At 37.5% G+C, this 23,356-nt stretch overlaps 1 protein-coding gene across 2 annotated transcripts in view; it reads right to left on the minus strand.

Annotated features, from left to right (window-relative positions):
* Window positions 1-23,161, minus strand: part of RNF17 (ring finger protein 17) — a 112,615-nt gene extending 89,454 nt beyond the window's left edge. For both annotated transcript variants that reach the window (XM_053901192.1, XM_053901191.1), the window contains exons 1-6: window positions 23,014-23,161; window positions 20,781-20,875; window positions 12,770-12,861; window positions 2,534-2,645; window positions 1,539-1,622; window positions 248-348 (exon numbers count right to left, since the gene is read on the minus strand). In XM_053901192.1, coding sequence (XP_053757167.1) covers window positions 248-348; window positions 1,539-1,622; window positions 2,534-2,645; window positions 12,770-12,861; window positions 20,781-20,875; window positions 23,014-23,143 — 614 coding nt within the window. In that variant the 5' untranslated portion in view covers window positions 23,144-23,161. The remainder of the gene's footprint in view (window positions 1-247; window positions 349-1,538; window positions 1,623-2,533; window positions 2,646-12,769; window positions 12,862-20,780; window positions 20,876-23,013) is intronic.
* Window positions 23,162-23,356: the final 195 nt, after the last annotated feature.

The raw sequence follows: 23,356 nt of genomic DNA on the forward strand, positions 1-23,356 counted from the left end.
TTAAAAACTTCAGTTTCATTGAGTTTCTATTTTTTTTAAGTTTTAGTTATTTATTTTGAGAGAGACAGAGACCTAGTGTGCTCAAGGGAGGGGCAGAGAGGGAATCCCAAGCAGGCCCTGCACTGTCAGCACAGAGCCTGATACAGGGCTCAAATCTAGGAACTGTGAGATCATGATCTCAGCTGAAATCAAGAGATGGACACTTGAGCCACCCAGGCACCCTGAATCTATATTTTTAAGTTATTACCTGGAATCAAGAGAAGTAAAAAGTTGATCAAACTGTTTCTCCAGAACCTCTATAAGACTGACTGTTTCTGCTTTTGTTTCACTGTGTATGTGTTCAAGCATCTGGAAAGAACATAATACAAAGACCTAATTTGGTATTTTTATTTTATAGAAATTGTACTGTTTAAATAATTTTAAAAGTAACAGGTACTTATTAGACTTTTCAAAATAACAACACAAAGGAGATTAGGTGATAAAAATGGAATAAATTATAAGGTTCCAACTTTAAATCCTGTTACTTGTCATCAAGATCACACCTCTGTTGACACTGAGTACCAATAAACTGGCAAAAAGGCCTAGAAAATCCACTACGTTTTCTAAATTTCTTATTCCTTTTTATCATTACAGGAAGAGCCACTCTGGATAGCTGAATTTGTCTCTGGAAGGATTCCTTAAATGAAAGAACCTTAATATATAATATTAAAAAAACATACTTGAGTTAAAATGTTAACTATTCCACATCTTTAAACTTTTTGACAAAGAATTGTTGCTTAAGATGTATGACCCATTTTTTTTCCTTCCAATTTCTCCCTTTTAGAATAGGAACAGCAATCCCATACCTGTACAACCAATGTTGGAAAAACTGAATCATACCCTGAACCCCAGCCATACTTGATTTAGAAGATATTTAGATTAGATTCTGGTCTTAGACTTGATGCTGAAGGGATGGGGTGAATGTATTTTGCATGTGAAAAGGACATGAATCTGGAGGTGGGTTTCAGAGGGCAGGCTGTTATAGGGTGAATTTTGTCTGCCCCCCTCCCAAATTCATATGTTGAGGTCTTAACTCCCACATCTGCTATACTCTTTTGATTGCCTTGGTTGTTAATTTGTTGTTATTAGGTGCTTAGGAGTTTGCTTTTGTCACCAAGTGAGTCTCTCTTTTGGGGGATGGAGTAAGGAAGGAAAGAGAACAAGGCTCTGTGTTAGGGTATTCAGCTGAGTAATATGCAATGTTAGAAAGATGATCTACGATACTTTCAAGACAAACTTCAGCTCACAGCAAGAAAGAATCATGGCTCCTTAATAGTGCTCCAGTTTCAGTAGGCTGCTAGCACAACAATGCTAAGAGACCAATCTCAGCAGGCCATGGGAGTTTTCCATTCTTTTGTATGTTTCTCTACCATTAGATTATCCTGTTCAATAACTCAGTGCTAAGCTCCAACTTCAGTAAAAAAAAAAAAAATCCAGATGAACACATTTAAAGAACATGCCTTAATTCACAATAGGCTTTAATCATTCAAAATGCTTACTTTTACAGCAACACTTAATTGTTCAAAATTATAGCCCGCTATCTTCAACGCTTCCTCAATTTCTTCTTCTGCAGTTTTACTTTCCTAAGAAGGGGAAGGGGGACCACATACAAATATAAAAATAGATGCTTAGATACACTGTATTAGTTGCAAAAACATCAAGCTACAATTTTGGTTACAAAAGCAACAGACCACCATAGAAGTCTGAACATAATAAAAACAACACTTTCAATCCTACTTACCCAGAAATTCAAAACCATTAACATTTTAGAGTTTTGATTATGGTATTCCAGATTTTTTTAGAGACCTTTTTTAAAAAAATGGAATATTCTGCAACTTAAAACTATTTTGAAAAAATTATCATGGCAATAAATGCACACACATGTAAAAATTAAGTTTTTAAAGAAGATTATAATTTGGCTATGTTAAAATTTAAACTTGAAGTAAAAGATAGCAAAATTAAGTGCTTTCTCCATTCCCCAGATCACCAAAGTTCTCTTTAATAATAGTATTTTGGAATTTATTCTATTTCTAATCTTAAACTAAAACAATACATTATTTTACAGTAACAGGTAAGATTCAATCTTCCAACAATAACATCACCATCATCATCATAGCAAATGTTAGACCTTTTAGCTGCCATTAAAATGATTTGAAAAATCACCTTTAGAATTTAAAACCTGTACTTTATACAAGTTTCATGTAATAGGATTCAATAACTAGGTTCAAAGGGAACCTATATATGGTTAAATGTCAAGAACACCACAGAGTTGGTCAAAGGAGAATGGGCTGCCTTAGGAAGAAATAAGAATTGTTCAAGCATAATTATAATAAAACAAGAGATTCAAGTAAGGAGTATAGGTTTACCGCTTACCTTCATGCTTCCAAAAAATCTATAATTATAGGAACCTTGAGAAGAGACAAGAATTAAGCTACCAGACACAAAGTAAAAATGTTTGGTTTCATCTTACTTCATAAGCAACATTTTTTCATACCGCCATTACAGTTGAGGAGTTCAAAATAGTCTTGTGTGTGGATGTTGAATGTTCCAAACCAATAGTTAGCTGATCAGTAGTCTTTTTAAAGTCCTGAGAACAATTCCTTATCCTGAAAAATGTCAAGTACATTATTTCAGATACCACATTAATATAACAGTTTTAACCTTCTATTCTCATTTTTACTGTCCATCAAAAATAATTCATATGATGTATTACATAATACTAACATGTACTGTTCATTCTCAGTCATTTATAATAAGCAAAGAGAGAAGCGATGGCTAAACAGGCTTTCATATAAAACTTAATTTTAACCAAGAATTCAACTTCTTAGCAAATCCCTAAAAATAAGAGCTTACAGTATAAATTGTGCTTTAATCTCCTAGTTACCTCTCCTTACCTGATTATTTTTTGGTAGAGGTGTTGATAACCACTGAACTGCCTTTAAGCTCAATTACTTATATACAAATGCCAGCTATTAACAGAATGTACTCACAGGCCTGGATAATTTACAAAAAGGTAATGAATTTACCAGGTAAGTTAATGTGAAAAGAAAAAGTTCAGTTTCTTATCTACACATGCTAGACTTTTTGCCTATTTTATTTTTGTATCTCCCTATATTGGCTCACATATAGTAAACTCTTAGGTGTTTACTTAGTCATAAGCCTAAGATAGTTTACGGAAGAAATTATGTTGTTTAAATATGTTACCTTTACAGAAAAAATAGACAAATTTTAAACGTTCAATTACTTTGAAAAGTGAGTATTCATGTTCTTGAAAACATGTGAATACATTAGCCCCAAGAAGTCCATTTTTCAATTCCTGTTTCAAGATATTAAAGATAAATCAGGAAGGAAATACATTATGTATCAAGGGATGTTTATTTAAAAATAAACAATTATTTTAAACCACACTCTACTGAATTTAGGGAATAGGAGGTTCTAACATAAGTATACTTGGTATGGAGAACTTAAAAAAAAACCAGTAATTTGGAAAAAATTTGGGTACTTAAAATGGATTTATCTACTTCTGAAAGTGAAATTTCACTTTATAACCATACTACATGATATATATCTAGACAAACACATAATCATATTTAACTTATATAAGTTTTAAAAAGTCAGAAAATTTCACACAGAAGTCCAGATGTCTATCTTCTCTTGGGGGAATAAAAAGGAAGATTTGGCAACACTGGATTTGTCTTAACACACAGAAATAATTGACTGGAGCTGAGAATGGGCCACCTCCTTTGGAGGGGCCTTCTTTTGTCTGCCACAATTCATACCACTCATTGTTTAAACTCTGTCTACCTCACCTAGTAAGTCATCTGCTGGACTTCTGCAGGGACTCAAATTTGTTGAGGCCATTGAGTCACAAGGAACCAAAAGATTCCTAAAGATTGATTCTAATAATTTCACACAGAGCATTTGGAGGAAATGCCTGGAGGAATACAAATATAGGCGTTGGTACTCAGTAAGCCAGAGTTCCACTGGTTCTCTCAATACCCAGTTGCCAGACTTTAGCTAAGTGGTTTACTACCTACAGAGATAACTATTCTTTTGGTTTCTGTTGAAGTACCCGTTGAAGTCCAGACAGAGAAGTTGCAGCAGTCATGTGAAAGACTATGAATGCTAAGTCTAAAAAATTTTGGATTTTATTTAGATAGGTAATGAAGAAGCATGGAGCAGGGAAGAGTATGGATGTACTAAGAAGGTAGTCAAAAAAGACTAAGTAGAAATGAAAGATAAATTATGAATATGGAAGATACTGTGGAAGTTAGAGTTTACAGGAGACAAACTGGATGGAATATGAGGAACTAGAGTGATTTACAGATGCTCAGTGCCATTAACAAAACGGAAAGGTTTTAAGAAGTTAAGATGGTGGAGAAGTAGGGGGACCAGGATTTCCCTCCTCCCTCAAACACAGCTGTATTGAGGTCAGAACACTTGGAACACACAGGAAATCCATCTGGGGAATGACAGAAAAACCTCCACAGGTGGAAGGAGATAGTTTGGTGGGACAGAGGTGTGTGTATGCAAATTGGGGGACATAAAATAGCATGGGCATGGAGGGGAGGGATCCCTTTATGTACAGAGACGAAAGGGAGAGAAAGAGAAGCTATGGATTGTGGTTTTGTGTTAGGACAAGAAAAAAACCTCTCCGGACCACGGACTGGGGAACGAGAAACACAGAGAGTACCAGTCTCTACTCTGCAAACAGCCTTAGGAGCTGAAGAATGGAGATTTCAAAAGTGCATGACTCTCCAGACCATGTGCATGTGCGTGTGCTAGTGGGGAGAGAAGCCGGTCCCCGGGCCTGGTAGCAATCTCAGGGGTGCATTGGGAGAGAACAGTCCCCTCCCTTGAGTGCTGTGGAAAGAGGGTATGTTGCCCTTCCAAGGACAAAAGATCCTGAAGGTGCTAGCCATATTGGCAGGGCAGAGCAGCACTACCCCAGAACTAGGTCTTCATGGTGTGGGATCCTTTAAGACATCAGGTTTTGAATCCAAGCCAACCACCTAGGAGGCGTGGGACAACTGTGGAGCAGACAAGCCCACTGCCCACGCTACCCTGTAAGGGCTGCCTTAACAGCATAGTTTGAGACTCCTGGTCTGGGGAGGAGAGACTGGGGTGTCACCATTTTTCTCCCCATCATCAACACAGTGGGGCTTCAGGGAACAGGACAGTGGCCCCCATGGAGCAGGACCCGCTTACACTAAACCCCACCCCTCCGTGCCTGGCAACTGCTTATCTACTGGAGCGAGACTGACCCAAAGCAGGTAGCTGACCTCTCCTCCAGACCAGCACAGTCACTGGTCCCAGATACCAACAGACAACTGTCTTATTTTTGAGAGAGAGGCAGAGCACGAGTGGGAGAGGGGCAGAGAGAGAGGGAGACACAGAATCTGAAACAGGCTCCAAGCTGTTAGCACAGAGCCTGATGCAGGGCTCGAACTCAGGAGCCATGAGATCATGACCTGAGCCAAAGTTGGACGCTTAACTCACTGAGACACCCAGATGCCCCTGTCCTGTGATTTTGTATGTTAGTCTGTTGCTCTTTTTTTCCCCCTCTTCTCTTCCTTTCCTTCTCTTCTCTCTTCTTTTTCTTTATATTCTCTTCTTTTTTTCCTTTGGAATCAGGTTCATACTTTCAGATTTGATTTTTGGTCAATTCTTAATGTATATATATAAATTTTCTTCTTGTTCTTTCTCTGCTTTGTTTCTTTGTGTAATCAGGCATTTTTATTCTTTTTACACCTTTTCTAGATCTCCTTCTTTATTTTCCTTTCTCTTTCTCTGGATTAAGACTTATAGTTTCTCTGATTCTCTGCTTGTTTTTTTTTTTTTTTTTTTCTTTTTCCCCTTTCATTTTTCTCTTTCTATGGGATCAGGTCCCCTTCCCTTTCCTTTCTTTCAGGGTTACTTCAACGAAAAATCAAAGCACACCTGTCAGAAGGTCTAAACAATCCACCACGATGAGTAAGGAGGAGCTTTGTAGAAGACTGATCAGTGGAGTAGAGCAGCCAAATACACAACAGAGTGCACCAACACACTCTAAAAACACCTCCTGAAGGCCAGGCCCTGGATAGTGTATGACCCTTTTTTTTTTTTTTCCAATATATGAAATGTATTGCCAAATTGGTTTCCATACAACACCCAGTGCTCATCCCAAAAGGTGCCCTCCTCAATACCCATCACCCACCCCTTTTTAATATAGCAGTTCTCACAGTTACAGGACACATAACAAGCTATTAAAACATGTAAAAGACACAAACCTAGCCAAAATGATGAAATGGAAGAATTCTCCTCAAAAGAAATACCAGGAAGAAATGACAGCCAGAATTGCTCAAAACAGATATAAACAATATATATGAACAGGAATTTAGAATAACAGTCATAAGACTAATAGCTGGGCTTGAAAAAAAAGCATAGAAGACAGCAGAGAATCTACTGCTACAGAGATCAAAGACCTAAGAAACAGTCATGATGAATTAATAAATGCTATAAATGAGATCCAAAATAAAATAGATGCAGTGACAGGGAAGATGGAAAAAGAAGAGGGGAGAGTAGGCAAAATAGATAAAATTATGTAAAATGATAAATCTCAAAAAAAGAGGGAAAGAAAATTACTAGACAATGAGGGAGAATTAGAGACCTAAGTGATTCAATGAAACAAAATAATATCTGTATCATAGGAGTTCCAGAAGAAGATTAGAGAGAGAAAGGGGCAGAAGATTTATTTGAACAAATTATAGCTGAGAACTTCCCTAATCTGGGGAAGGAAGCAGACATCCAAGTCCAAGAAGCACAAAGAACTCCCTTCAAAATCAACAAAAACAGGTCAACACCATGACATATAGTGAAACTGGCAAAATACAAAGATAAAGAGAGAATTCTGAAAGCAGCTAGGGACAAATGGGCCTCAACCTACAAGGGTAGACACATAAGGGTAGTAGCAGACCTGTCCACTGAACCTTGGCAGGCCAGAAGGGAGTGGCACGAAATTTTCAATGTGCTGAACAGGAAAAATATGCAGCCAAGAATCCTTTATCCAGCAAGCCTGTCATTCAGAATAGAAGGAAAGATAAAGGCTTTCCCAGACAAACAAAAACTGAAGGAGTTCATGACCATTAAACCAACCCTGCAGGAGATCCTAAGGGGGACTATATGAGTGGAAAGCAGCAAAGACTATGAAGGACCAGAGACATCACCACAAGTACGAAATCTAGGGATAACACAGTGGCACTAAGTTCATATCTTTCAATAATAACTCAGAATGTAAATGGACTAAATGCCTCAATCAAAAGACACAGGGTATCAGAATGGATTTAAAAAAAAAAAAAAGGAAAAAAAGAAGATCCATCTACATGCTGCCTACAAGAGACTCATTTTAGACCTGAGGACACCTGCAGATTGAAAGTGAGGGCATGGAGAACCATCTATCATGCTCTGGACGGCAAAAGAAAGCCAAAGTAGCTATATTTATATCAGACAAACTAGATTTTAAAACAAAGACTGTAACAAGAAATGAAGAAGGGCATTACATCATAATTAAGGGGTCTATCTATCAAGAAAAGCTAACAAATGTAAATGCTTGTAGCCCCAACGTGGAAGCATCCAAATATATATATCAATTAATCACAAACATAAATAAATGTATAGATAGTAATACTGTGATTGTAGGGGACTTCAATACTCCACTTACAACAATGGGTAGATTATCCAGACAGAAAATCAGTAAGGAAACTGTAAGGCTCTGAATGACACATTAGACCAAATGTACTTAACAGATGTATTCAGAACTTTCATCCAAAAGCAGCAGAATACACATTCTTCTTGAATGTACATGAAACATTATCTAAAACAGATCATATACTGGGTCACAAAACAGCCCCCAACCAATATAAAAGGATTGAGATCACACCATGCATATTTTCGGATCACAAACGTTAAAAAACTTGAAATCAACCGCAAGAAAAAATTTGGAAAGCCTCCAAATACATGGAGATTAAAGAACACCCTACTAAAGAATGAATGGGTTAACCAATTAAAGAAGAAATGAAAAAAATATATGGAAACAAATGAAAATGAAAACATGACAGTCCAAACCCTTTGGGATGGAGCAAAGGCAGTCCTAAGAGGAAAATACATTGCAATCCAGGCCTATCTCAAGAGGCAAAAGTCCCAAATACACAACCTAGCCTCACACCTAAAGGAACTAGAAAGACAGCAGCAAAGAAAGCTCAAAGACAGCAGAAGAAGATGGGGCGCCTGGGTGGCGCAGTCGGTTAAGCGTCCGACTTCAGCCAGGTCACGATCTCACGGTCCGTGAGTTCGAGCCCCGCGTCAGGCTCTGGGCTGATGGCTTGGAGCCTGGAGCCTGTTTCCGATTCTGTGTCTCCCTCTCTCTCTGCCCCTCCCCCGTTCATGCTCTGTCTCTCTCTGTCCCAAAAATAAATAAAAAACGTTGAAAAAAAAATTTAAAAAGACAGCAGAAGAAGAGAAATAGAGATTGAAGCAGAAATAAACAATATAAAATCCAAGAAAACAGTAGAATAGATCAATGAATCTAAGAGCTGGTGTTTTTTGAAAGAATAAACAAAATTGATAAATCCCTAGTCGGACGTCTCAAAAAGAAAATAGAGAGGATCCAAATAGATAAAATCACAAATGAAAGGAGAGATCACAACCAATACCACAGAAATACAAAGAATTATTAGAGAATACTATGAAAAATTATATGCCAACAAACTAGACAAACTGGAAGAAATGGAAAAATTACTAAACACTCACAGATTACCAAAATGCAAATGGGAAGAAACAAAAAATTTGAACAGACCCATAACCAGCAGAGAAATTGAACGGGTTATCAAAAATCTCCCAACAAATAAGAGTCCAGGACCAGATGGCTTCCCAGAGGAATTCTACCAGGCATTAAAGAAGAGTTAATACCTACACTTTTTAAGCTGTTCCGAAAATAGAAACAGAAGGAATGCTTCCAGACTCATTCTATGAAGCCAGCATTACCTTGATTCCCAAACCAGATAAAGACTTCACTAAAAAGGAGAATTATAGTCTAAAATCCCTGATAAAGATGGATGCAAAATTTCTCAACAAGATACCAGCAAATCAAATTCAACAGTATATTAAAAGAATTATTCACCATGATCAAGTGGGATTCATTCCTGGGCTGCAGAGCTGGTTCAATATTTGCAAATCAATCAACATGATACACCACATTAATAGAAGAAAGGGTGAGAACCATAGGATCCTGTCAACAAATGCAGAAAAAGCATTTGACAAAATACAGCATCCCTTTCTTAATAAAAACCCTCAAGAAAGTAGGGATAGAAGGAACATACCTTAATGTCATAAAAGCCATATATGAAAGGCCCACAGCTAATATCATCCTCAATGGGGAAAAACTGAGAGCTTTTCCCCTGAGATCAGGATCACGACAGGGATGTCCACTTGCATCAGTGTTTGTTTAACATGGTGTTGGTAGTCCTAGCCTCAGCAATCAGACAACCCAAAGAAATAAAAGGCCTCCAAAACTGGCAAAGAAATCACACTTTCATTCTCTCCAGATGACATGATACTCTACATGGAAAACACGAAAGATTCCACCCCAAAATTGCTAGAACTGATACATGAATTCAGCAGAATTGCAGGATATAAAATATACAGAAATTGACTGCATTTCTATACACCAATAATGAAGCAACAGAAAGAGATTCAAGGAATTGATTCCATTTACAATTGCACCAAGAACCATAAAATACCTAGGAATAAACCTAACCAAAGATGCAAAAGATATGTATGCTGAAAACTATAGAAAGCTTATGAAGGAAAATGAAGGAGACACAAAGAAATGGAAAAACATTCCATGTAAATGGATTGGAAGAACAAATATTGTTAAAATGTCAATACTATCCAAATCAATCTATATATTCAATGCAGTCCCTATCAAAATAACATCAGCATTCTTCACAGAACTAGAACAAACAATCCTAAAATTTGGATGGAACCACAAAGGACCCCGAGTAGCCAAAGTAATATTGAAACAGAAAACCAAAGCTGGAGGCATCACAATCCCGGGCTTTAGCCTGTATTACAAACTGTAATTATCAAGGAAATATGGTATTGGCATAAAAACAGACACATAGACCAGTGGAATAGAATACAGAACCCAGACACGGACCCACTAATATATGGTCAACTAATTTTCAACAAAGCAGGAAAATATATCCAATGGAAAAAAGACAGTCTCTTTAACAAATGGTGCTGAGAGAACTAGACAGTAAGATGCAGAAGAACGAAACTAGACTACTTTCTTACACCATACACAAAAATAAATTCAAAATAGATGAAAGACCTAAATGTGAGACAGGAAACCATCAAAATCCTAGAGGAGAAAACAGGCAGCAACCTCTTTGACCTCGGCTACACCAACTTCTTACTTGACATGTCTCTGGAGGCAAGGGAAACAAAAGCAAAAATGAAGTATTGGGACCTCATCAAGATAAAAAGCTTCTGCACAGCAAAGGAAAAAATCAGCAAAACTAAAAGACAACCCATGGAATGGGAGAAGATATCTGCAAATGACACATCAGATACAGGATTAGTATCAAAAACCTATAAAGAACTTACCAAACTCAACACCTGAAACACCATCCAGTGAAGAAATGGGCAGAAGACATGAATAGACATTTTTCTGAAGAAGACATCCAGATTGCAGAAAGACACATGAAAAGATGGTCAACATTGCTCATCACCAGGGAAATACAAATCAAAACCACATTTAAATACCCCCTCACGCCAGAGTGGCTAAAATTAACAACTCCAGAAACAACAGATGTTGGTGAGGATGTGGAGAAAGGGGAACCCTCTTGCACTGCTGGTGGGAATGCAAACTGGGAAACAGTGTGGAGGTTCCTCAAAAAACAAAAAATAGAATTACCCCACGATGAAGAAATTGCACCACTAGGAATTTATCCAGAGGATACAGGAGCGCTGATTCAAAACGGCACAAGCACCCCAGTGTTTATAGTAGCGCTATCAACAATAACCAAATTAAGGAAAGAGCCCAATGCCCATCAACTGATGAAGGGATAAAGAAGATGTGGTATATATACACAATGGAGTACTATTCGGAGATGAATTTTTGCTATTTCCAACTACATGGATGGAACTGGAGGGTATTATGCTAAGTGAAGTAAACCAATCGTAGAAAGACGGATATCATATGTTTTCATTCATAAGTGGAATTTGAGAAACTTAACAGATGACCATAGGGGAAGGGAAGGAAAAATAAGATACAAGCAGGGAGGGACACAAACCATAAGAGACTGTTAAATACAGAGAACTAAGGGTTAATGGGGGCACAGGTTGGGTGGGTGGGAAAAATGGGTGATGGGCATTGAGGAGGGCACTTGTTGGGATGAGCACTGGGTGTTGTGTGTAAGTGATGAATCACAAGAATCTACTCCTGAAGCCAAGACTACACCGTATGTTAGCTAACTTAATAAAAAAAAAAAAAAAAGACAGGTTTCAAATGAAATCATTCCTTAAGGGTTTCCTGTATTTCTCTTATTTCCCACATAATTTATGACCACATTAAATATGCTTTAAAAAGTTAAACTTATACAAAAATATAATTACCATCTGAGTAGGGTCTCAGCGAATTAATAAGTATCTTTAACTCTCATAAAGTTGCAAAGTAAAACTTTATTATTTTTTCACATTGATCCATTCCATAGTCAACCATAAAAGTAAACTTAGAGGACTGAAACATGGAAAAATCTAACAAGTGTCAAAATATCACGGTATTTCATCTAACACAACATTTATTACATGTTTACTGTGTTTGGCACCAGGGATGTAGAAAGCAATAAAATGTGGTCCATGCCCTTATAGGGGCTTATAGACTAACAGAAGACATATATAAATAAATAAGTGCAATAAATAATAACTCAGGTGCTGGTTTCCAGCTGGGTGAGATATGTTTTTAAAAAATCTCTGCATTACCAACTGAGAAAAAAATCTCTACGTTACTAACACACACACACACACAGTCTTATGGAAGAAAGGAAAAATAAAAGAATCTCCAAGTTATCACTTTTCATTTTATCAATCACCTCTCAAACCATCTCTTTCCAAAGTCCTCCACTCTATCATACTCGTGATACTTAAGAATCAATACAGAAATAGGTTATTTAACCACATCTTACTATCAGCCAGTACCACAATAACTTTTGCTAGAATGATACTCTCAGCTTTATCTTGCATTCTTTTTCCCCGCCACTTTAAATAAGGACAAATTAATGTTGCTTCTGTAGGAGTTTGTCCATTCCATTAACAGCTAAGACAAATTATAAAAGAGCACTCTACACGGGAGATACAGGCTTCCAGTTATGGAATTAGTAAGTCACTGGAATAAAGGAACAGCACAGGGAATATAATCAATGATACTGTAATAGTGCTGTATGCTGACAGATGGTAGCTACACTTGTGGTGAGCATAGCATAACATATAGAGAAGTTGAATCACTGTTTTGAAAATGATGTAATGTTGTATGTCAACTATACTCAAAAAAATGTAAAACAGATAAAGAACACTCTATAAACAATGGGGTAGAAACACTGATGTAAGAATGACATTTTACAAATGATGCTAAAATTATCCTTTCAGAAATACATGAAATTTAAATACTAAAATAAGTGCATATAGAACATACTTTTTAGGCTTCAGTTTTTCTATAAAAGAATCTTCTTTAATACATCCATCTGCTGGGTAGTATCCTTGTCTCATATTTATAGTTGTAGCAACCTTAGGACAAGAATAAAAACAAAGTCATTCAACAAATTCTGTTTATCTGGAATTCAAACAACTAGTGTGCCATTCATAGATAAAGTTGATAATCTTAAAGATTCTCTTTAAATCAAAGAAAAAAACTGTTCATGTATGATGCTTTTACCCTATTTTAATATTTGAAGAAATCTAATTTTGGCAACTATTAATTAAACAGAACATTAATTAAAATGCTTAATTCTACCACAATTCTAAAGGAAATAGCTGTAATGATACTTTTAAAATCTACTCTAAAATATTCACAATGACATCTCAAGTTATGTTCAAACTCTACAATTATATTTAAGAATAAATTTAGTAAGAAAAAAGTAAGTTCTAAGAAAAGAAAATGAATTTATTGGGGATCGTAAAACAAGAACAGAATAAATGAATAATGTCCAGCTCCTGGAGACAAAGATTTAATATCCTTAAATACATCTAATATAAAATTAATACAATTCTACAGTTCATATGGAAAATATATTATGTGAGAATTACAAAAATTTCAACATATCATTCAGCAGAGATTTATTTATCCCACCAGATAATAAAGCTAATGTAATTAAAATGCTAAGGTACTGGCACAATAAATGAGTAGAATAGAGCCTTGAAACAGATCCGTATATATATGGAAACTTAATACAGAATACAAGGGGCATTTCAATTAAAAAGAGGAAGGAGGGGTGCCTGAGTGGCTCAGTCGGTTGAGCATCCAACTTCGGCTCAGGTCATGATCTCAGTCTGTGAGTTCAAGCCCACATCAGGCTCTGTGCTGACAGCTCGGAACCTAGAGCTTGCTTCAGATTCTGTGTCTCCCTCTCTCTGACCCTCCCCCATTCATGCTCTGTCTCTGTCTCAAAAATAAACATTAAAAACTAAAAAATAAATAAAAAGAGGAAGGATTATTCAACAAGTAGTGTGAGAAAGTCAGCTAATCATTTTGAAGAATGATGTTATACACCCACCTAACATCACCTATTATAAAATATTTAGATATGTATCATAAAATTAAATGAGCATACATAATACATATATAACTCTGAAATAGAAAGGTCTAATTAAAACCCAGACCATTAAAGAGGAGGAAAACAAGTAAAAGAAACATTTCTGAAAGGCTAAATGTAATAAAAAGTGAAAGACTGGTAGAAAATAGTTAAGATATACAGAATAAGATATTAATATCCCTATCACATGAACTCTTCTTACAAGTTAGGGAAAAAAAAACAATTCAAAAGGGAAATATCCAAAGTATTATTTGGAATAATTTGGAAATATTTCAGGATCTATTAAAGATTCTCCCAAAAGGGAAGCTTGAAGTCAACATATGAGGGTGCTCTATTTCACTAGTAGTCAGGGAATTACAGTTTAAAGTAAGAAAATAACTACTTCTCGCCCATCAAAATGCCAAACATTAAAGTAAATATGACAAATTCAAACATTAATTTGTTTTGGAGTTAGAAATTAACAGAACTGGCTCAGAATTTTTTGGGGAGGGGTGGTTTTGAAGAATTATATACAGATATAGTGAAAAATTGGGGTGCCTGGGTAACTCAGTTGGTTAAGCATCTGACTTCAGCTCAGGTCATGATCTCGCAGTTCATGGGTTCAAGCCCTGCGTGGGGCTCTGCACTGACAGTTCAGAGCCTGGAGCCTGCTTCAGATTCTCTGTCTCTCTCTCTGCCCCCTCCCCCTGCTCACACTCTGTCTCTCTCTCAAAAACAAATAAATATTAAAAAAATTTTAGAGGTATAGTGAAAATTTTTCAAAACCACTTAAATGTTTATAATAAAGGTATTAGTAAATAATTACAGAACTTATGTACAATGGTTTGTTACATAGCCATTAAAAGTAATTGCAGGATATCGGCCAATGTTCAAAAGCCAGCTAAGGTCTATAAATTAGCTATACTCATTGTTTGCTATTAAAATTTTTTTAATGTTTTATTTATTTTTGAGAGAGAGAAAGAGTGACTGAGCAAGCAAGTGAGGGGCAGAGAGAGAGGGAGACACAGAATCCTAAGCAGGTTCCAGGCTCTGGGCTGTCAGCACAGAGCCCTACACAGGGCTTGAACTCAGGAGCTGTGAGATCAGACCTCAGCCTAAGTCAGACACTTAAAACGACTGAGCCACCCAGGCGGCCCCAACTGTTTGCTATTAAAGGGGAACTCAATTTTTTTTTTTAATGTTTTGTTTATTTTTGAGACAGAGAGAGACAGAGCATGAACAGGGGAGGGGCAGAGAGAGAGGGAGACACAGAATCTGAAGCAATTCCAGGCTCTGAGCTGTCAGCACAAAGCCTGACGCGGGGCTCGAACGTCAGCTCGAGAGAAAGAGAGAGAAAGAGAGAGAAAGAGAGAGAAATATTCTAAGCAGGCTCTTTGCTATCAGCTTGGGGCTCCATCTCATGAACCGTGAAATCATGACCTAAGCCAAAATCAAGAATTGAACACTGAACCAACTGAGCCACCCAGGCATCCTGAAAAAGTGTTACTATTAACACAACACATTGGACTGAAAGTTATTTTTTGAGAATATCCCACCCCCAAACTGGCAGCTAAAACCTTAATTTCTATATGCCTATTCACTTATCCCCCTTTGGTTTAGCATTTCACAGTTAAGAGATTAATGTTACTATCAACAGATTTGAGAGGACACCTCTTCCAGAAAATTTAAGAAAATATTAAATACAACTGACCTAAAAGATTTTAAAATTGTATACAGATTCTTAACTTGTTATATAAAACAGGTTCTCTCCCCGACCCTCACAGCTTGTCATTTTTAAAAAAATTATGTAATTAGAGGGGCGCCTGGGTGGCTCAGTGGGTTAAGCGTCCGACTTCGGCTCAGGTCATGATCTCCCGGTTCGTGAGTTCAAGCCCCGCATCAGGCTCTCTGCTGACAGCTCAGAACCTGGAGCCTGTTTCAGATTCTGTGTCTCCCTCTTTCTCTGACCCTCCCCCGTTCATGCTCTGTCTCTCTCTGTCTCAAAAATAAATAAACGTTAAAAAAAATAAAATAAAATAAAAATTATGTAATTATCACTGGTTTTTTTTTTTTTAGTTTCAAGTTTTTAGATTCCAGTTAGTTAAAACAGTGTTAATATTGGCCTCAGGTGTAGAATTTAGTGATTTATCACTTACATATTATACTCAGTACCCATCACCCATTTAAACCGTCCCCCTACCCACCTCCCCTCCAGCAACCCTCAGTTTGCTATTTGTGGTGAGTTTTTTGCTTGTTTTTGCTGCCTGTAAATGAAACAATGCAGTCAAATTTAGCCAGTATTTCTTTTATGGTTTCTGCCTTCAGTGATAGGTTTTAACAAGGCTTCCCCATCCAAGATTATGCAATTATCTGTACTTTCTTTTAGTTTAAATGTTTAATTTGCATGTTAACATTTCTAATCCACACGGGACTGGTAATAGATAGTAATTATCTATTGATTAGAAAACTTATCCTTCCCTTCTCACACGGTATATTTTTGGACTCCGGTCCAATAGATCAATACAATGTCAGTATTTCTGGAATGATACCTAAGTATGATCTTATGAACAAAATCTGCCATCTTGCTGTGCAAAATGTATAATGCTTATGAAGTAACCATTAATATCAATCAAAAGCAAAGAACCAATGTTATCAAAAACCATACAACTATGAAAGATAAAGACTGGTAGATAGGGGTGCCTGGGTGGCTCAGTCAGCTGAGTGTCCAACTCTTGATTTTGGCTCAGGTCATGATCCCAGGGTCATGGGACTGAGCCCCACATTGGGGCTGAGTGTGGAGTTTGCTTAAGATTCTTTCTCCCTCTGCCCCTCTCCCCCACTCCTTCTCTCTCTCTTAAAAAAAAAATACCGGTAGATAAATTCATGTTTACCCAAACTCAGAAATAAGAACACAAGTATATCTATTAATCCGGAATAGAATCATTTTAGGCTTAAACACCTAGGCCTTCAACATTAAAGATAAATCATAAATATAAACTTAATGTGAACATAAGTATTTAAATCTTACTTTTTAGAAAAGAGCATGTAATATAAAAATAATAAACTACATTATAGACTACTCAGTCTATAAATTCAGTCTTTTTACTAATTTAAACTAGTTCATTCTCCTATTCAAAATAAATATTAGATATAAGCAAAAATCTAAATTTTAAAAACTAATAAAAGAGTGGTAACAGGGCACCTGGATGGCTCAGTCAGTTAAGCGTCCGACTTTGGCTCAGGTCATGATCTCACAGTTTGTGAGTTTGAGCCCTGTGTCCAGCTCTGTGCTGACAGCTTGGAGCCTGGAGCCTGCTTTGGATTCTGTGTCTCCCTCTCTTTCTACCCTCCTCTGCTCATTTTTTCTCTCTCTCTCTCAAAAATTAAAAAAGAGTGGTAACAATTTCAGGAAGGTTTCTTGAAGGGACTCCCTTAAATAAGGATCAGCTTTAGCGCATGTGAAGAATCTGATTATAGTCCCTTGTCAATTCCCTGGGCTAAAAGCACAAGAGGAGAAAGGGGAAGGATGAAACAGATCTCCTGAAGTAAGAGTCAGAACTAGTTAAAATGATACAAAATAGATTTATCATAACCATAAAATCAAAACTAGCATTTGTAAATGTACCATAAACATTCATGTAAATGTTATTCAAAATAATACAAGTATAATGATTTAAGACACTAAGCATGAAATCATTTGCCAAAAAAGGGAAAGGTTACTGTTCTAATAAATGTCTCTGTTTTTTTGAGTATTATAACAGGATGGATATAAGCAGAGACAGTTCCAGTTGCCTGTTTATTCCCTTTCCCACCACAAGACTGAATCTGTCAGGGATCTTCCATTACAACCACAGGAACTAGGCTCCCCTTTAACTATGTAGTGGAGCCACATCTGAGGAACCCAACGTCAAAAAAAGGACAGGAGAAAGGAATTTCCCACAATAAAGGCCATAATTTGTAAAGTATGTAATTCCAAAATAGACATCTTTTAATATGTAAATGTTTCCATTATAATTCAAACCTTCACAAATTTACATATATGTATTTTTTTTTTTTTTTACCATGTTTAACCTACAAACCAATTAATCCACACCTAAATGATCATGGGTTGATTATAACACTTATTTCAATGGTCTTCAAGCTTGTAGAGAACTTTTACATAACTCAAATTTCACTTACAATCCTATAAGAAAAGTAGGTATTATTTCCATCTCATGAATGAGGAAACTCAGGCTTTGTGTGACAGAACTATGACTGCATTCCAGATCTTCAGCTTCTATCTTGTTTGTCTCACTGACAGAAAACAATGGCTACAAATCCTCATCATCTGATATCTCAAGTGGAACATTAAGAATTTAGAGATTAAAGGGTGCCTGGGTGGCTCAGTTGATTAAGTGTCTGACTTTGGCTCAGGTCATGATTTCAAGATTCATGAGTTCAAGCCCTGCATCATGACCACTCTGACCTTGTAGAACCTGCTTGAGATTCTCTCTCTCCCTCTCTCTCTCTGCACCCCACTCCCATGCTTTCCTTCTCAAAATAAGTAAACCTAAAAAAAAGAAAAAGAATTTACAGATTAAAAGACAATTTTCCAGGGACATACTATATAAATTGAACTACATTTGTATTTGTAGCAAATGCAAAGGATGTTCATTAAATTTTACTTTATTATGGGTCTATAGATTTTAATCCTAGTGCAACTGTACTTTTTTAGTGCCTGTGAAGTTAACTTCAGGCTACTGTTTTGTTTCTCTTTTTAAACTATGGCATCTCTACAAATATAAATTCGATGACACACAAAGTTTCAGGGTCAGGGAGAGTTCAAAATTTCCTTGCATGCTATTGGCGTGGTAAAGAAAGGTAGAGACTTGAAAGGAATATATGTCACTAAAAATAAGTAAAAAGACCATATACAAAAATAAATTCAAGATGGATGAAAGACCTAAATGTGAGACAGGAAACCATCAAAATCCTAGAGGACAACACAGGCAGTAACCTCTTTGACCTTGGCCACAGCAACTTTTTACCAGATACGTCGCCAGAGGCGAGGGAAACAAAAGCAAAAATAAACTATTGGGACTTCATCAAAATAAAAAGCTTTTGCACAGTGAAGGAAACAATCTACAAAACTAAAAGGCAGCCTACAGAATAGGAGAAGATATTTGCAAATGACATATCTGATAAAGGGTTAGTATCCAAAATTGGTAAAGAACTTACCAAACTCAACATCCAAAAAACAAACAATCCAGCTAAGAAATGGGCAGAAGACATGAATAGACATTTCCAAAAAAGACATCCAGATGGCTAACAGACACATGGAGAGATGCTCAACATCACTCATCATCAGGGAAATATATCAAAACCATAATGAGATACCACCACACACCTGTCAGAATGGGTAAAATTAACAACACAAGAAACAACAGGTGTTGGCGAGGATGCAGAGAAAGGGGAACACTCTTGGACTGTTGGTGTGACTGCAAACGGGTACAGTCGCTCTGGAGAACAGTACAGAGGTTCCTCAAAAAGTTAAAAAGAGAACTACCCTAAGATCCAAAAATTGTACTACTAGGTATTTACCCAAAGGACACAAAAATACAGATTTGAAGGGGGACACGCACCCCTATGTTTACAGCATCATGATTAACAATAGCCAAGCTATGGAGAGAGCCCAAATGTCCGTTAACTGATGAATGGATAAAGATGATGTGGTGTGTGTGCGTGTGTGTTAAAAGATATTCTTATGGAATATCACTCAGTCATCAAAAAGAATGAAATCTTGCCATATGCAATGACACAGACTGAGCTACATGCATGATGCTAAGTGAAATAAGTTAATCAGAGAAGATAAATACCACATGATTTCACTCATATGTGGAACTTAAGAAACAGAACAGGTGAACATATGGGATGGGGGAAAAGAGAGAAACAAACCATGAGAGACTCTTAGAGAACTGATGGTTGATGGAGGGAGGTGGGTGGGGGAAGGGCCAGATGAGGGATGGGTATTAGGGAGGGCACTTGTTATGATGAGCACTGGGTGTTGTATGTAATTGATGAATCACTGGATTCTACTCCTGAAACCAATATTAACTGTATGTTAACTAAAAGTTAAATAAAAATTTGAAAAAATAAACAAAAATGATCATTGGAAACAGTAAAAATTAGGATAAACGTAAAAAATAAATAAAAATACAGGTGCCTGAGTGGCTTAGTCGGTTAAGCGTCCGACTTCGGCTCAGGTCATGATCTCACAGTTCATGGGTTCAAGCCCCCACATTGAGCTCTGTGCTAATATCTCTGAGCTCGGAGCCTGGAGCCTGCTTTGGATTCTGTGTCTCCCTCTCTCTCTGCCCCTCCTCCAATCATGCTCTGTCTCTCTCTGTCTCAAAAATGAATAGACATTAAAAATAATGTAAAAAAATAAATGAAAATAATTAAAAAGAGGCAATTTTCCACAGAAGTCTCCAAAGGGGTGCCTGGGTAGCTCAGTCAGTTAAGCATCTGACCCTTGATTTCAGGTCAGGTCATGATCCCAGGATCATGGGACTGAGCCTGTATTGGGCTCCATGCTGTGTGTGAAGTCTACTTAAGATATTCTCTCTCTCTCCCTCTCCCTCCCTCTGTCCCTCTCCCCTGCTTGCACACTTGCTCTCTCTAAAATTTAAAAACTTATTTTTAAAAAGAGTCAAAATATATAGGCTGATGAATGTAGAACTTTAACTTTGTATTTTCTTGAATGTTCTTAGCAATTATAAAACGAATCAAAAAAGCTTTATCTTTTGTTAAGCTGCTTTAAGACTCAGCAGCAAAAATTCAAAATTTCAAGTTCCAACTAGAAGTATGTTTTCTCTAACGTTTTTACCTTCAACAGTAGGTTATAATATACTTACTATGAAAGATGATAAAACTTACCTCACAATCAGGACATATAATTGTGTTGTATTCTTCAGTTATTAACAAGCACAGTTCACAAAAAGCATGTCCACATTGAAGTTCATGGTGGTGACCTATGAAATGAAATTCTGCTGTGAATTAAACTGTCTATAGTTTGTTAGCATTGAATGTGCAGCATTAATCAGAGGGAAAAGTTAAAAGAGGGACTCTTACATGGGAAGAGATATCAAGTTTCATTAGAAATGCAGGACCTGTTAAACAAAATTCAGTAGAAGCTATTAAGTCTGAAGGAGGGAAAAAGTCAAACTGAAAGCCAAGCAGGGCTATGTAATATTGTTTGCATTAATTTAGTTTCTGGTACCGATACTACTTCGAATTTGCCGTATATAATCATACAAAATGTTCTGACATACTTCATTTGATCCTTGTACATATCACAGCCAAGTAGGCTTAGGAAGGTTACATTCAACTTAGAAATGGATAAACCTTTTGGTGATGTGGCTAAATGGTATAATCCAGACTCCAGCCTAGTTCTGTATCCAAGTCCAATACTCTTTCTATTTGTTCCCATTGCCTCTAATTTATATTTCCAGTCATGTGAAGGGAACAGGGAGGGCAGATATGAGACATTGGCAAGACCTCTCTCTTACAATGACCTAAGATACTTGACAGAAGCCAGATGCTACTACTATCACACATACATGATCCACATAATTTCACAAACCTAGCATTTATGAGGGGAAATACCATAATCCTGAGTGAAAGCCTAATATCAAGATTTTAATGCTGTCAATAGAATTTAAAGCTTATCATAGTAAACATATTTGTTTTAGCTATGTAACTTCAAAAAGTTGTCATTTTAAAACACTTTGTAAGAAAAAAAGGAAAAGCACTAGATAAAATCAGTTATATTTTATTGCCAAAAGACAGTGTTCTTGCTGATTTATAAGAATTACATCCTTTTGATAAAAAAGCTTTAGTTTGCAAGCCAAGTGAAATATCTGAAACTTGTTTATGACCAAGCTAAATTTTACAGCTCTATTTAAATTTCAGAGATAATATTGCCAAATAAATCAAAACTGTTTAACTGTTCTATCCTTATACAATTTCTGATATTGTACCAGTCTAATCTGTGATACATCATAGCTTACAAAGCACTTCCACAATTTTATATGCCTAAATACCACCTAGTATTTCTGAGCATTGTAATACAAACATATGGAAGCATGAGTGATTTTAAAAGGTCATGTTCGTAAACTTTATCTGGTAATGCTTATTTGATTCAAACAATGGAGATTTTCTATGCGACAGCTGTGATAAAAAGAGTAGGAGAAACTTGGCTCCCCACCTTAAAACACAACTAACCAACTTTTTCTACAAAGGTTCACTCACATCTCTCAAATGGAGCCCATCTCGGAGGGACTGAGAAAATGAACGATTTTCACTATGAAAGTATAAATGTTAAGGAGTCATTGGAGTGGTAATAAGACTTTTCAGCAACTGCAGTTTGAAATTCAACAACTCCTGCCAGAGACAGCACTCTAAGGCATTTTAAATTACATTAAAGTAACCTGAAAGTGTTTTCACTGGAACAGATTCTAAATCCATAGGAGTGCAGTGGATTTCCCCCCTTGATGTACAAAGGAAAAACACAAGATGCACCAAAAGAGTGAACTGTTTCCCAAACAATGCCTTAAGCCAAACTGAGCGATAACGCTTCCCTCCCAATGACAAATACCTGTTTTCTAATCCTGGAACATTTTAAAGTGGTCTACTCGTTACTCCTCCTGCAACAAAATCTACACAAGCAAATCAAATTGGGTTACTTCTTGATCACAAGACAATGGGCTAAATTTTTACATCTACCCTTTCATGAATCTGTGAACCCGGGGGAGTTTTTGAACTAACGCTCAAGAGAGCTCACACACCATTCCCTAATAGAATCAGTGAAAAAGGGAGAGAAGCAGGTGCCAAGCGGAGAAAGCTTCGGAGAGGTACGGAGCCACCCTGACCACAGGGGACGTCTCTGCTGCCCCGAGGGTGGGCTGCAGACACGCAGGGAGGCCGGTGCCACAGTTCTCCAGGTCCACCTTGCTGTAACTGAGCAGCGCCCCACACTGCCAGCCCACTCGGCTCCCAGCCCTCGGGACAGGCCTTGCTCTCCGTCTCCAGGCCCGGCAGCCTGACTGGGACAGAGCCTATGGAGGACAGATGGCCACGGCGGGGCTGGGCCCCATGGGCGTCTCCTCACCAGAAACTCGGGACTCCCTTCTTCCACACTGAGTGCACTGAATCTCGGCAGCGCCCCACGGCCGACTCTTCCTCCCCATCTGCCGACAGGCAGACAGGCTGAAACAAGCCGTCGAAGGTACTGCCGCCATGGCGGCCTCCTTCGGGATCCCAGGACGGGTACCACGTGCCAGTCCCGGCGTCCCTTGCGGCAGCGACCAATCCTCAGGGCAGGCGGCTCCTGATAGCCAATCAAAGAGTTTAGCCCGCCTTCTCAGCTTGTCACGCTGGGGCGTCCGGAATTCCAGGTGCGGGGGTGGCTGTTTTCGGCTTGGACTTGGGCAGGTCCAGTCTGAGGAAGGAGG

The sequence above is a fragment of the Panthera pardus genome, unplaced genomic scaffold (genome assembly GCF_024362965.1).
Source record: "Panthera pardus isolate Hobbes unplaced genomic scaffold, ASM2436296v1 HiC_scaffold_1, whole genome shotgun sequence".
In the NCBI taxonomy this organism is placed as follows: Eukaryota; Metazoa; Chordata; class Mammalia; order Carnivora; family Felidae; genus Panthera; species Panthera pardus.